We start from the raw sequence: 14749 nt of genomic DNA, 5'->3' as shown, positions 1-14749 counted from the left end.
GCCCAACCTGTTCCACCCTGGCTTTCTAGCCATGTACTTTCTGACATCAACCTGCAAACCAGCAAGCTCGCCGCATGGAGCTGAGCCCAAATTCCAGGAGCTACTGAAATTTGAGGCCGGGAAGCAGTCATCAGCCACTCTCAGCCAGCACAATAAACTCGTGTCGAAGAGGAATGCATGACGTGTGGCTAGAACAACAAGTGGTGAACCAGATTTGGATAATTTCACAGATATCACTTTTATCGTTCCTGCATAATCGTAACAATGTGTCAACAGAGCTTGTCGCATCACACAGGGTTAAATTTTTTAAACAGATTCCACTAGGTAAGTAAAACAGTCCAAACCAATAAGCTATCTTCATGAATTGCTATAAGACATAACATCTCATTCAAAAACCAAGTTAGAATCTCCACTACCAAGTCACCCACGAGATCAAATTAATAAATACTAGTTTTCATTCTTTTTACTGGATTGCCCATCCCATCCATTTCAAAATATAGTATGGTGCCTCAAGAGACATGTTTTGGACGATGGGGAGCCAGAAATGTATTCTAGTATTGGAGCATACCTTTTACTGTGGAAGATAAATTGACATCGGAAGAGACCAAAGAAGATAGAGAGTCATGGAGAACACATTTTCTATTGAATAGATCCCATACATATAGAGATCCTTTTCTTGTCACAAGCAACAATTTCCAGCTATCATCGCAATCAATAAATGTTGCGGCAGACCCCATCATCATTGTAGGCATAGCACGCCTTCCACACTTAGTGTACACCTTTAAAAAAAAAAAGAGAGTACACATGTTATCGCATATTATCCCGAGAACCACATCGCATTCAGGTTATATTTGTCACTCAAAGCCTCAGATCTTGAACTAAGCATTTTCTAAGTGGATCAGGTCCCGAAAGAAATATTACTAATGGTGTAAAGTTCAGTGACTCAGAATATCAACACCAAGAGAGAGTGCTGTTATAAAATTCCAAATTATAAATGAGGGTGTTTGAATAGGAATGATATCAATGATACCAAATGCCGAAAGCGGAAAGTACCTGGAGGCTTCCGTCTTCGCATCCAACAGCCCAAAAATTTGGATTTCCAGCCAAAACAGTGACTCTCCCCATAATCCGATCAGACCAAAGAGTTTCGCCTGATTTTTTGCAAATAATTTCAGTTTCCTTGACCATAGATGTACTTACTGCACCAACAGTGTCCAAAGCATGCTCCCTTGGAAAAGCTTCTAAGCAAACAGGTGGTGCAGCCTCCCCTTCTTTCCAATCAAACACCCTTATCAACAGATCTGTGCTAGAAGATTCTTTTATACCTACGGATTGCTCAACATTTAAAACTCCATCGTTACCAGAGGTTCCAGGAACCTTATCAATCACAAGGCTCTCAGTTATGGTAGCACGAGCTGTAATCCTTGAACGCTCTTTAAGATCAGGATTCCTGCACACTATTTCTTTCACAGATGAATTCCTATTGCTAATCTCCACAGGAAAATCTCCATTATCTCCCGTACCAGGAGCAGCAGTGATAGCAGGCAAAAAAATTTGAGCTTGCCCAATCCCATTAACCGCGATATTATTCTCCTGTTGGGGAACTCCAACAGCTTCAGGAATGATCCTCTTTCTTCCGTCGGGCCTTCTATACACTTTTTGATTCACAGGACTAGATACCCTATTTAAGATAGATGCTTTATTTAATGTGTCACCAGTAGCATCTGCTGTCTTATTCCGATCATCGACTTGCGATTTACGCCTCTTTGCAGTACTCTCAACACTAGCAGATGGTTTTGCGGTTGCCTGATTTTGTTGAACATCCGATGCCGACCTCTTAGTACCTGTTTGCTTTGTCAAGGCAGTTTCAAGTAATAACTGGGCTGGGCACTCAACTAAGTTTGCTTGCCGGCCTCTGACATCTCCATATCGACTTTTCTTCAATTCTTCGAGTTCAGTATCGGTCAGCCTGACGCCTAGTTCTTTAGGGTCAAAGTGAATCATCGCGACTGTTCCATCCAAGGAACATGCGAAAAGTGAATATCCATCAGGACTCCTGTAATTTCCGAAGGTTATATATATGATTTAAAAGATCAATGCACTTTTGAGACACAAACAAAAACCTATTATGAAGACATAACTGCAAATCATGAATTCACTGGATATGCAGATTTCTGAACAAAAGAAAAAGGGAAAACTTTACCATGATAGATCCACAACACTTTGCCCAAAGAAATGCTTCGCGACGAAAAGAGGACGCGCACTTCCAGTTGTCCATACAGTTACAGTACGGTCTTGACTTCCTATTGCAATAACATTGTATGACTGCAAATCTTTCCCCCCTGACTTTGATGTTCCATTGCTCCACCCAACTCGTTTAGTATCCTGGGTACTAGAGGGGGTTCTTTTAAACATTGAATTATTGAACTTAACAACAATGATTGGAGCACTATGACCTAAGAAGTCATATGCTACAGACCATTCCCCTCTTTCTAACACAGGAGCAGAATGCTTCGGCTTCTGAAACCCATGAGTGGTAGTAAGGAAGTGGCCACAAGGGGACCACCCAAGTCGCCTGAAAAATGTGGATCCAAGCTAGAAAGAAAAAAATATATATATTAGCAGATCCTATTAGCAGTAAACGCCCTAAGAGAACAGGGAAGCAAAAACTTTCACATAACAGAGTTGGAATCACTAATTAAATTCTTTATACAATCATTTCTTTTTACGTTAAACATTCTAACAGAACAGCTAAAACAAATATTGCATACCGATTTTGCCCAGTGACCATCTGTTCTGTGAGCCATGCCCCAGTCGCTTGTTCGCCATATTATCACAGTTTTGTCATCCGATTGGCTAGCAATAAATGACCCTATTGGATCCCAGGTTACGCCTTTGACCAAGCTCAAGTGACCCCTGAGAACAGTAGTGCAGATACCAGTGCGCATATTCCATATATGAACTGTGTTGTCCAGACTCCCACTAGCAAGCATCGAATCATCTGGAGACCAATTAAGATCCACCTACTTCAAGGATAATTAGTAAAAAAAATACCTCAGTTATTACATAACCACTGAAATTACCACTGAAGATAATAGAAAAGAATAAGAATGGCGTTTACCACATCGGCAGAGTGGCCCCTTAAAGTCATTACAGCTTTCCAGTTCTCAACATCGGGGGCTTCTCCACTACCAAACTCAGTGGTGCCTGAACCAGGCTTCCTCTCATGAATTTGAATCACCTGATCATCAGAACCAGATGCCACGTACCTACTGTGCTTAGCCCACCTAACACAATTGACTGAACCAAAGTGGTCACGAAGAGTTGCGAGAAGCCTCTCTTTTGTATCTATGTTTTGCAAATCCTTGTCAACAGACTTCATGTTCCATATGCGGACCTATATTCATATTTATAGACTACGATTACTAAAACTACCAAGCACAATTAAGAGAAAGGTTCAGCTATGTATTCACTCACTAATCAATTACAACCATGTAAGCAAAAACAGTATCGAGTATCCAACAGATGTATTCCTTTATCCCATATATTAACAGCTTAAAAACCACTTCCTAACTTATGAAAGCAATACTCTCAACTAAAAGTCTCCTCTGTTCCATTCAATGAGGGAAAAGGATAAACAGATCAATGCCAGTGACATGGATACAAATGATACAAAGCCTACAATTTTAATCAAGCCAAGAGGAACACAAGCACTGGTATAACAAACCACAGTTTGTAGATTCAAGGTAATCAACATCTACAATTCATATAGAGTTAAATAAGACAAACATTCTCAAATCTCAAAAGAAAGCAGCAGTACTAAATCCAAACAAGAAACAAAGATTCAAGAACCACACATGTACATACATACTAAGCAGTGAAAAGAACCAGCCTTAAGAAATTTAGCTCTAAGAAGCAGTTGCACCAATCTCACAGCAAAGATGCATCAAATCCCAATTCAAACAAGCTAGCAAACTTAGGTGCAAATCAATCAATAACGAAACCACAGAACAATAAGCAAACTACCATCAGGGAAACAAAAGCAATAGAAGAAGAAGAGAAATAGAAGAAAACCTTGTGGTCACCACCGCCTGTAGCAAACCTTTCACCATTAGGCTGAACATCAATAGAAAATATCTGTAACCCTTCATGTTTAACCCAAACAGGTTTCTCCGCAATCATCTCTTCTCTTCTCAATTCGAAACTAAAGAAAAATCGAAAATTAGAAAAACCCCATTGAGATCACAAACAAAGCTCGGGGGAAGTTTACTAAAGGACTCAGCAAAAACAGTTCTGAACAACACGAAGAAGACGAATTCATGGACGAAACCAAAAACCCAGAAAGAAGATACTCTAGGAACTGGAGAATGAAGTCAATTTCGAGGTTAATTTTTTCTTTCTTCCTCCGGTAAATTTTTTTTCTTTAGAGAGGAAAAAAAAACCCTAATTTTTCGTGGTTAGAGCAGAGACAAAGTAGAAAACCTAAAACAATTGGGGCTAAATGTGACAAAATTTGGAAGACAAGACTTGTGTTTGTGTGTTTGTGTATAATAAAACTGATGATATGTGAGACAGTGAGAGAATAAAAACCCTACCTTTGGAGAAATGAGCTTCTTCTTGTAAGATTCTCGATTTAATAAGCTTTTTTCAATCTAAATTACAAATTACAATTTCTTTGGTATAAGTTTATCGAACTCAAAAGAAAAAGTCTTTTTAAGGATAATTAGTCGTCATGCAACTACTACCAATGTAGATGTTTGGCAAATGGCTTTTAGTATCTTGATTTTGGATTACTTCTAGCAAACGAACCAATGCTCCTAGTGCCATTGGGTGGTGGTGCTTAGTTTCTCGAATCATATATAGTCTCATGCTCATACACACTAAGCTAATAGCAATGCTCGACATGTACAATTCTGGACCCTTGTTCACGGCCACAATACTTTGAGGCTCAGCTAATCTTGGTCACCAATTTTCTCGAATCCATTACCACGACCATCTGGCCCACGAGTATTATGCTCACCATATTTTATAGGGTATCCCCGTTACATAATTTACGGCTTTAAGACCAAAAAATTATTTTGGCCATCTTTACTAAATATGTACTGTGTGGGAGTGTAGAATACTTGACATAAAAATAAAATAAAACATTAAGGGTTTTCAAAATAAATTTACTTTTTAAAGTTTTGGACTTTTTTTTAACAAGGGAAACATATGCCGGCGGACTACAACAATGTCCCCAGAGTCATTAGCCCACAAAAGGGAAACACAGCCCCAAAGTAAAGGGAACCAAGATTACAAACAATCGATAATATATGGAGAAGAAAAAAGAACTAAGCTCTATATTTGAACACAAGCATGAGAGATTTCCACCAAGCTTCTCTATAAACCCTGTAAATGTCAAAAGCACTAGAAGACCGGAATACCACACACCAAGGACAACCAGAGAGCAAATCGACAGAGAGGAAAGCAGGAACCCAACACGACCAGAGACACAAATACAACTTTCAGCACACCTCACCAGCCGATTAGAGAGAACTAAAAACAATAGGGAGAAGGCCAAAACCTTAAAAACGACAGAAGACAAGCCACGCAAGATCAGCTATTCTTACACGCGGAAACTCGTCGAACCAGCTTCAGCCACCTACATACTTAAAACTGACGACGTCCTCGCAAGAGAAAAAATAGAGAATGATTCCACTGCTTCGACTAAAACCTAACTCTAAAACTTCAAAAAGGAAACTCGAATGAAGGCTAGTAGGTGACTCAGCAACAAAATACCATCCAAATGGCTCACACCAAGAACGAAACTAGAGCAAAAACTAATCTCAAACCAGCAAGAGGACTCTAAGAAGAGGTAGAACAAAATTCCAGATTCAAACCCCCAAACATATCAACAACCGAGAATAAAAGACTAAGAACTGACTAAACAACGATACCACTAAAGCCACCACCAAGCAAACTGGGGATATACCAAACGAGCTTGACTTGATGAGAATGTTGCCAAAGGTAACCTCAACACTTTCTAAACAAAGAGACCTAAGGCAGCACTATCAGGACAGGAGAATACAAAGGTCAGATGTTATCAGAGAGGTGGCAAAAAACATCTCGGCAGCAGTAAAAACCAACGACCCGTCTATCACCATCAAACGCCCAAGGCCAATGAAAACCAGATCTGAAATTACGCTCAATAACGCCATCGACGAGACAGGGCAAATCGTGGTTCACCATCGCGAGCCAAAAGGAGACGACGCTCAGGGAAGATCTCGCTGAAACCGGAGAAGATACAAATTTGAAGCCGTTCCAAAACCTTCGAAACTGTAACATCCGCGAACCAAATTCCCGGTTTAGGGATTGCATCGGTCAATGCAAGGTTGGTTTTCTGCGGTTCGACTTAATTTAAACGCTGCGTTTTGGGTTAGAAAAGCCCATAAGTCGTGTTTTTGTCTCATTTGACGAGCTTGGCCGTTTCTGAGAGAAAACAAAAGAGAAAAGAGTTCATATCGGTTCTTATGCGTTTTTGGGAGATTCTTGGAGGTTAGTGGCGTTTCCTGGTGAGATCTGAGGCTTAGAATATCGTAGGAGCTTGCTAGGAGTGTAGATCTTGCGTTTTAGAGTCAGAATCGTCTTTGGCAAAGATAAGTGCATGACTATGGCTTATCTAAGCTGGAGATCTCTCTGATTTGCTTGTTATGTGTTGTTAGGCTTGTTAGATTGTTATTTGGGACGTTAAAAAAGCTTTCTTGTGGCTTGGGATCGAGTTTTGTGGTTGTAGGAACGAAGATCCGGCGAGAAGCTTTGGGGAAAACGATGCTCGGCATGTGCATCGGTCGATGCACTTTGTGCGTCGGTCGATGCAAGTGCGAGGACGGCGCGTAAAACCTAGGATTTTTGTGCTATGTCGAGCATGCGTCGGTCGATGCAATGGGAGTATCGGTCGATGCAAGTGAACCTTGCATCAGTCGATGCATATCATGCGTCGATCGACGCAACCCCAACTGGTGTCGGTCGATGCACGCTTGGTGTCGGTCGATGCAAAGTCCTGGTTTGTTATTGTTGATTATTGATTATTGGTTGATGGTTAGAGATGTCTCTATTGCTTGTGTGTATAGCTCAGTAGATGGGAGGATTGTCTTACTGAGTGTTTATAAAATACTCATGCATTGCAATTTGTGTTTGTGGTGCAGGTAAAGGCAAAGTGTGATCGTGGAATCAAGACAATGAAGAGGAGGATGTTCTAGGGACTCGATTGGTTGTTGTCTGGCATTGCTAGGTTGCTAGGGTTGGATCATTAGAAACATTGCTAGGTTGCTGGTTCTATGATTCATGTTGGTTGAATTTTGGATATTGTTTATGTTATAATTATTGGGTTATCATTGGATATTTATTGGTATTATTTATTTTTGCTGTTGGTTGTGTGTGGTTAGGTGGCTAGTGGGTATGGGACCACTATCCTAGTTATTTATTATATTTATTCTATTTATTATTTCTTATTTAAAAAAAACGGGTTAGATCGTTTCAGAAACTATCCGCCGGAGAAAGACTGGGAAAGGCTCATGATTAACTAGACATAAAGGAAACAGACAAAGGATGACCCTCTCACGACTCCGGCGAGAAGCGCCGGTGGCCGGAGAGGTCAGATCGAGGTAAAGGCTTGACGGCGGTTAGGGCGAACTTCTTTTTTCGAGAGAGAAAACGAAGAAAAAAAGTCGTATGACTAAATAGAAAACTCTTTGTTCTACAGCTAAAATTGGAATTAGATAGACTCGTTTTATTATCCTTTCAATATATTTTTAAAATTTTGGATCTAAATCAAGTAAAACCTGTGAAAACTTTAAATTTTTGGCCTATTTTTTTCAAACTTTTATATAAATCTCAAAAAAAAAAAATTGAACTTTTTGGCCTAATTTAATTAATTATTTTTAAATAGGCCTCTTTAGAAGATTAATTTTTAGAATTGACCAAAAGTCTTCGTGGACAGTCACACTTCTATCTACCTTGAGCTGGACATGTTTACACCCCAAATAAACACCATTTTCCACCCAAAATAAACACCATTTTCCACCCAAAACAATAAACGGATTTCAACTAACCTATTGAGAATGTTATTTATACAATGACCTAAATTATCTTTGTCCAAAAACGAGATGAGCAATTAATCAATAACTCAAGTTATTTTCAGTAATGACTTTTTTACCAAATTTTTTAATAAATCATTTAATTTACATAATTTTGACAGTAAAGCCTAAAACATTCAATCAGTAAATCGATCGAAGTAAGGTAACATGAAGTCACAAATTTCACATTCTCACGCTGGTCGATCTACCAATCCAAAGATTATGGATCGTTTACAAAATCTCCTACGAACTTCCACCTCTCATCCTCCTTCCACGACTTCTTTATCTAGAATATGGGACAAAGTAAACAAATATCAGAAAATACTCCAACGACTTCGGAGAGGAAGAGTAGGATGTTAGCGAAAAAGAGAGATCAAATGAAAATGATAGTTTAATGGAAACAATATGAACACTAAAATCGGATTTTAACCATTAAAAAAAACGATTTATCATAACACAATGTATGCAAATCTATATTAACATTTTTTAAGTACATTTTGTGTTATGCCTTTTTAATTGTAGTTATTAAAAAAATTATTTACAATTTTAACCCCTAGAAAATTTCCTAAACTAACAATTGCATCAGATTTTGTTTCCTAAATATTTTATATTTCATTTCTACTAGAAATGTAATAAACTGCAATCAATATTATATGGAAACAGAAGCTATACTATATTAATGATACCTTCTATTGTTTTTGAAGATATTCTATCTCTAAATTCTTTGCAAACAAAGAAAACAACAATTTAATTTCTATTTTGTTTTTCAAAACATATTAGTTTCGATTCTTAATGTAGATAAAAATGTTAATATAGATAACAACTTTGATTCTCATTTTTTATATCATATTTTGATATATATATAAACTTAATAAAAGTTTAAAATATTATAAATAAAAGCTTATAAAAATTTTAAAATATTATACAATGTTGTTATATAGTAAGACGGTTATAAAAAAGACATGTTGTAATTAATAAAATATCATTAAATTTGTGCATAAACACGGGTTAAATCTTTATTTTATTATTTGTCAACACTACTAATATTAGAATATTTGACATATCAAATCAACTTACTTTAACTACGATTTTGTAAAATAAGTAAATCACTATGAAAATATGACTTAATCACAGCTTATAAATTACTTATTATGTATATAAATCCTTTATTTTTTGTTCTAATAACTAAAAAACCAAATAGAATCTCAAACACTAAATAAAAACAAACTAATTTAACAAAAAAATAGTCACACAGTGTATCGTAGGTTAAGAATTAATATTAACATTTTAGCCGTTTGAACGGCTGAAAATTTTAATTATTCCTTAAGCGGCTGAAAATTTTAGTTATTCTTTTATTTACAAAACAACCACAATTTAACAAGCAAATACAATATAAATTATAGATAATAATAAAATTTATAGACCTATGGTGTACCACGGGTTAAAATCTAGTTCATTGACATATTTGCAAGATTTTATTATGAAGTTAGAATTTTGAAAGTAGAAAGGGTTTGGAGTTAACTAAGTCTTGATACTTAAAACTAGTGTTCTCAGTGATAAGTAAGCTTTAAGGTCAAGGCCGGATTAGCCTAAGTGAATCGCCATGAGAGGAGGCCAGATGGAGCACTAATTTTTCACACTCCTTTTTACAGTTTTTCTAGACATAGCAAAAAATATCAAGATGAATACTGATTTGAGTGAATTTTTATACAAAAATAGCAAAAAATATAAATTTTAACAAAGAATTTTGTAAATTGTTCTTTCTTTCTCCGGCTCCCTCCCTCTATCCTTCAAAGCAGCTCCGAATATTCCAATGATCCCTAAAGTATTCTATTTAAAAGTTGATAATCAAACCAATAAGAGAAACCCAATCTTTGTTATATAAAATAAAATAATACTTATTTAACAGTACTATATAATTACAATAATGATACTACTACTAATAATTCCAGCTAGATCCCTTTCTCCCTAGTCTTAATGCTTTAACATATTTATTCTCCTTCTTCGTTTCTCTTCTTCACGAGGTCAACACCAACAATGGCGGATCATCAAGGAAGAATCAAACTTCGAGATGGTAGATACTTGGCTTACAAGGAAAGAGGTGTCCCCAAGGATGATGCAAAGTTCACCATCGTTCTTGTTCATGGATTTGGTAGCTCCAAAGATATGAACTTCAATGTCTCACAAGTATACACTGATCCTTTATTCCTAGATCCTCTTGATTCCTATGTTTTTTTTTTCCTGAGTCATTTCTTTGAATTACTTCTAAGTTCTAATCACATAGATCCAAAACTATATGCTTCAAATTCTGACAATTGAAGTGGAAAAAGAAACAAAAAAACAAACTTTCTTCTGCCTTCTTTTTTGGGTTTTGGGTTCAGCATCTTCGGATTCCAGTCCATTACAAGGTTCAAGAAACTGACTTCTAGAGATCACCTATGATTTTTTTCCTTGTACTCTTTAATGTGGAATGTCTGAAATGTTTTTGTGTACCAAAAAAAAAGTAAAAATTAAGTTAGAAAATGAGATTTTATTAGACAGTAGCTGGTTGGAAGACTAATGAGACTTGTTTTAGTTATAATCTCAGGAGCTTGTGAATGAAATTGGGATATCCTTTGTGTTATACGATCGAGCTGGTTACGGAGAAAGCGACCCAAATCCGAAACGTTCGTTGAAGAGCGAAGCCTACGATGTCGAAGAACTGGCGGATCGGTTACAGATCGGATCCAGGTTTTATTTGATCGGAATCTCAATGGGTTCGTACACTGTTTGGAGTTGCCTTAAACACATTCCTCAAAGGTAAACAAAACTAATATGTCGACTAAATAAATTTACTTATTATAATGCTTAAAAGTCAGTCTTCCAAGTCAAGACACATGTTGTAAAAATATTTCCTTCAAGATTGGCCAAATTTGTCAGAGAATTAACACGTTCAAATTCATATTGTAGGATCAATTTTTGTTTTGAAACTTTTTGACAAAAAGCTCATAACAATAACTGATGCTTTATATTTAAACCTTCACTATAGTCTAGTCTATAGCACGTACACAGCTGTTTTTTTTCTTCTTCCTTGTCGCACCAATAATTGTACCCAACTAACACAGTCTATGCAACACCTTAGTCCTGTTTTAGTTTGCTTTTTTTTTTCCTTTTCTTTTTTTTTTTATATATTATATCTCATTATAAAAAAAACTTGTTATTCAGGATGGTTGATTGGATCTAATTAATTTTGATTTGATTCGGTTTCGATTAATTTAGACCTTATGAGTAGTGTAATTTCTTGGATTCGAACTCATTGATCCACATTATGCTGTTATCGAATGAATTTGACAAAAATAGGAACACAAATTACAAATGCAAGAATAATGTGTTTGTTATATTAGTTACCATCAAATTTATGGATTGTTCACAAATAAATGAAACTGAACAGGCTAGCAGGAGTGGCAATGGTGGCTCCGGTGGTGAATTATAGATGGCCGTCGATTCCAAAGAGTCTGATGCAAAAAGACTACAGAAGAGAAGTGGCGAAATGGTCACTTTGGATCGCAAAGTATTTTCCGGGACTTCTACATTGGTTAGTGACTCAGAACATGTTCTCTACAACTTCGATGCTAGAGAAAAACCCTGTTTACTTCAATGACCAAGACATCGAAGTCCTCAAGCACACCAAAGGCTTCCCAATGCTCACGAAGGTTACTATTATTACTCTTTTCTTGAAGCTTTTCTCGATATATTTCATTAATTTCTAAATTATTGTCTAACTTCTAAGTTCTAATTTATCACCAAATGTACGTACCCAATATTATCCATGACCTGATCTAGGAGAAAAAAAATTCAAAGCCATGTATTTACAACCAATTAAATAAGAAATTATACTATAGTTAAATTAATTATTTTAGTGTTAGTGTTGCCGATTGTTATTATAAACTGGGTTTTTGGGTTCTAGACGACAACAAAAAAAAATGTGATACTGAAAATAAGCATCTATCTATGGGGAAATATATAGAATTTACTATTTGAATAAGTTTTGGGCTATCAAGAGTCATGTTACTTCAATTTGTTTCTGACAAATTCCATCAGGCTTATTTTTAGTTACAAAAATAAAGTTGTAGCAAAATCTGATAACCTTCATAATTTTTCTAAATTTTAGTTTATGAATACTCTCATATAGTCATATATATTAAACACATGTGTCCACAGGAGAAGTTACGAGAACATGGCGTCTTCGAAACGCTAAGAAGCGATTTTTTGGTAGCCTTCGACGAGTGGGACTTCGACCCGGCAGACCTACCCAACCCGTTTTTGTCTGAACCCAAAAATATCTCATCTTCTGTTCAAATATGGCAAGGCTACGAAGACAAAGTGATACCGTTTCAGCTGCAAAGATGTTTGTGCCGCAAGCTACCATGGATTAGGTACCATGAGGTCCCTAAAGGAGGCCACCTGATCGTGCACTACGATGGAGTCTGCGATGCGATTTTAAAATCACTTCTTTTAGGAGAAGATCTCCCAATGTACAAACCAAAAACTGTGATTATTGAGCCAGTTTAGAGACTAAGTCATTGTTTCTAATTTATTCGTTTTCTTGCTTGATTCGTTGATTTTGATTGACAAACATTGAATTTGTGTTTGTAAAATATTTGTGTTTTTGACATAGTATTTGTTTTATCCACTAAAAGAAAAGGTAAATTCTCTATAGCCATTTTTGTCCTAAATTCATCTCAATGACTGTTTTAGATGGATTTTGATCCGTTAATATATGATCCTCTCCTAGTCAACATATTGATCTATTATAGTTAGTATATAATAAATTTAAAGTGTTTTTTCCAATAAAATATAGATTTAATAACACAGGCACGAAAACCAAGGAGCCGCTACTTCCACAAGATGAGCTTTTTCCACCAGCGACGTTTCTCCGGCAATCTCCTTTCCTGATCTGTTTCGCTTTGCTAAGGTGAGATTTCTCGGGTGATTCTCTTATCCGGTGACGTAACTGTTTTCCGGCGAGATTCTTCACACGACGAGATGACTTCTTCCTTGATTCTGTCGATTTCGAGCCACTCTCGCTGCTTACCGATGTCTTCGGTTGATTTCCTCCGCTTGAGGCCCCCTCGTGCACCACCGCCGGAGCCTCTTTCTCCGCTGACTCCACCGGAACCACCGGATCCACCGGACCCTCAGATCTGCTTCTCCTTTGGTGAATCTCTTGTCCAGCCGCTGAATCTCTCCTCCTTCAGAGCGTGTGACTTGTTCATCGTCCCTCTCTCCTCCACACCGGGCTTTCCGTCGCCGACTGATGCCCTCACCTTACTTCACCAGATGTTCCCTCAGGTATGCTCTTACTCGCCCTCTAAACCTTCTTCTAAGTCGGGAAGGTCATGGATGTTGGTTGAGTTTGCGGCTCTGTTTTTGTGGTATTTGGATGAAGTTATGGACTTAGATACTGTTGTGTCTACTTTAATGCTCTCTTGCATTAACCTTATTGCTTTGATGCGATCATTTACCGCAGTATGCGGATCCTATCTCGATTTGGCTTTGTTAAAACTTGTCTTGTGGCAGCTTGGACAAAGTTCTTTGAATCTAGACAACCAACCAGTTCACCTGGTTCATCGGGGCTTTTGTAGCTCTCATCTCTCCTTTATGGAGTCTTTATTCCTTCCATATACTTCACTTGTGTTTAGTGGTAGTGTTACAGGGAGCATTGTGTTAACTGTTCTGCTTGAAGTAGAAGCGGGGATTGTTGTTCAAGACTGTTCTCATTCAGCATTTGTTGACTGTTTAACGTTTGTGTCTTTGAAGTTTCCTTTCCCAAAATTCCCTCTTGTTTGGAGGGGTTTGGATGATCAAGACTTGTCGGTATTGCAAGGTTCTTCCTCCCGACTGATGGTTATTATGGATGCGATCTATCAAGAAACTGCTGAGATTGTACTTGTTTGTTGGTCTCTTATGTTCTCTTCCTATGATTTGTATCTTATCTATCCTTTGCTTAGCCATCTTTTGATGGTTTTCTTTGGCTTTTGTTGCCTTTATTTCCTTTGTTTTGGATGTATTTCCTCTCTTGTTAGAGGTTGAAACTCTTTTTATCTTAATGAAAGTGAAGTGTTTGACCAAAAAAAAAATATAGATTTAATAACACTTCACATATTAAGCTAATTGATAATCTAGCTTATTATCTCAACCTAACGCCCAACTTGTTAAGAATTTCAATGCACTTTGTAACATTGTAACAACCTCTAGATCGTGATATATTACAAAAAAAAATCTTTCAATTAGGTCGTTTGGCTGAATTTGCTTGTATCTTTGTTTGATAAAGTAACGGCCGATTATGATTTAGTCCATGCCGAGTTTCAGGAGAAAGTAATCGTGATTTCTGGCGGAAACAAACAAAAGAATTAAAGTTTCTTAAAAAAAAACTAACGTCTTATGAAAATAGTATTAGGTAAAAAAAAAAAAATTTGTCAAGAAGCTTCGTTAAATAAATTAATTTGAATATCAAAATATTTAGTTTTATATGCTTAATAATTTTATCAAAATTAGATAACAACAAAAATTAGATAAATATCAATGTTTTGGCTAGTAAAAGTGAATTAGTTTGATTTTACTCCATTTAAAAATATTGAAAAATTACCTGATTA

General features: G+C 36.7%; 3 protein-coding genes across 7 annotated transcripts in view; 2 read left to right on the top strand and 1 right to left on the bottom strand.

The window, feature by feature from the left end:
• LOC104710910 (protein HIRA) overlaps positions 1 to 4584 on the bottom strand; it is a 7523-nt gene extending 2939 nt beyond the window's left edge. The window contains exons 1-7 of the mRNA XM_010427566.1: positions 4075 to 4584; positions 3122 to 3397; positions 2772 to 3023; positions 2204 to 2595; positions 1054 to 2056; positions 569 to 779; positions 8 to 248 (exon numbers count right to left, since the gene is read on the bottom strand). Coding sequence (XP_010425868.1) covers positions 8 to 248; positions 569 to 779; positions 1054 to 2056; positions 2204 to 2595; positions 2772 to 3023; positions 3122 to 3397; positions 4075 to 4182 — 2483 coding nt within the window. The 5' untranslated portion in view covers positions 4183 to 4584. The remainder of the gene's footprint in view (positions 1 to 7; positions 249 to 568; positions 780 to 1053; positions 2057 to 2203; positions 2596 to 2771; positions 3024 to 3121; positions 3398 to 4074) is intronic.
• Positions 10077 to 12690, top strand: LOC104710909. 2 transcript variants are annotated; one of them, XM_010427565.2, is made up of 4 exons: positions 10077 to 10301; positions 10702 to 10913; positions 11545 to 11806; positions 12315 to 12690. In XM_010427565.2, exons 1-4 carry the CDS (start codon positions 10152 to 10154, stop codon positions 12663 to 12665), a joined length of 975 nt encoding a protein of 324 aa, XP_010425867.1. In that variant the 5' UTR covers positions 10077 to 10151; the 3' UTR covers positions 12666 to 12690. The 2 variants fall into 2 exon arrangements, with proteins under 2 accessions (XP_010425867.1, XP_019085982.1); XM_019230437.1 differs by having other exon boundaries at positions 10222 to 10301; positions 10690 to 10913.
• LOC104710908 (ENHANCER OF AG-4 protein 2-like) lies at positions 12940 to 14226 on the top strand. Of its 4 annotated transcripts, none has more exons than XR_002033559.1 (2): positions 12940 to 13445; positions 13802 to 14226. XR_002033559.1 is itself a non-coding variant. In XM_010427561.2 (2 exons), exons 1-2 carry the CDS (start codon positions 13140 to 13142, stop codon positions 14184 to 14186), a joined length of 579 nt encoding a protein of 192 aa, XP_010425863.1. In that variant the 5' UTR covers positions 12944 to 13139; the 3' UTR covers positions 14187 to 14226. The 4 variants fall into 4 exon arrangements, 3 of the variants coding, with proteins under 3 accessions (XP_010425863.1, XP_010425866.1, XP_010425865.1); XM_010427561.2 differs by having other exon boundaries at positions 12944 to 13445; positions 13914 to 14226; XM_010427564.2 differs by having other exon boundaries at positions 12944 to 13445; positions 13796 to 14226.

Source organism: Camelina sativa, chromosome 9 (assembly GCF_000633955.1).
Source record: "Camelina sativa cultivar DH55 chromosome 9, Cs, whole genome shotgun sequence".
NCBI classification, from domain to species: domain Eukaryota; kingdom Viridiplantae; phylum Streptophyta; class Magnoliopsida; order Brassicales; family Brassicaceae; genus Camelina; species Camelina sativa.
The sequence above is the reverse complement of the archived record's forward strand: the minus strand, read 5'-3'. Positions and strand labels throughout refer to the sequence as shown.

What these genes read in the sequence shown, in the direction of transcription:
- LOC104710908 (XM_010427561.2), top strand. Translation starts at nt 13,140, where the DNA reads ATGACTTCTTCCTTGATTCTGTCGATTTCGAGCCACTCTCGCTGCTTA. An exon ending in TTCACCAGATGTTCCCTCAG is followed by an intron (nt 13,446 to 13,913) that starts GTATGCTCTTAC and finishes GTGTCTTTGAAG; the next exon opens with TTTCCTTTCCCAAAATTCCC.
- LOC104710909 (XM_010427565.2), top strand. Translation starts at nt 10,152, where the DNA reads ATGGCGGATCATCAAGGAAGAATCAAACTTCGAGATGGTAGATACTTG. An exon ending in CTTAAACACATTCCTCAAAG is followed by an intron (nt 10,914 to 11,544) that starts GTAAACAAAACT and finishes GAAACTGAACAG; the next exon opens with GCTAGCAGGAGTGGCAATGG. An exon ending in GCTTCCCAATGCTCACGAAG is followed by an intron (nt 11,807 to 12,314) that starts GTTACTATTATT and finishes ATGTGTCCACAG; the next exon opens with GAGAAGTTACGAGAACATGG.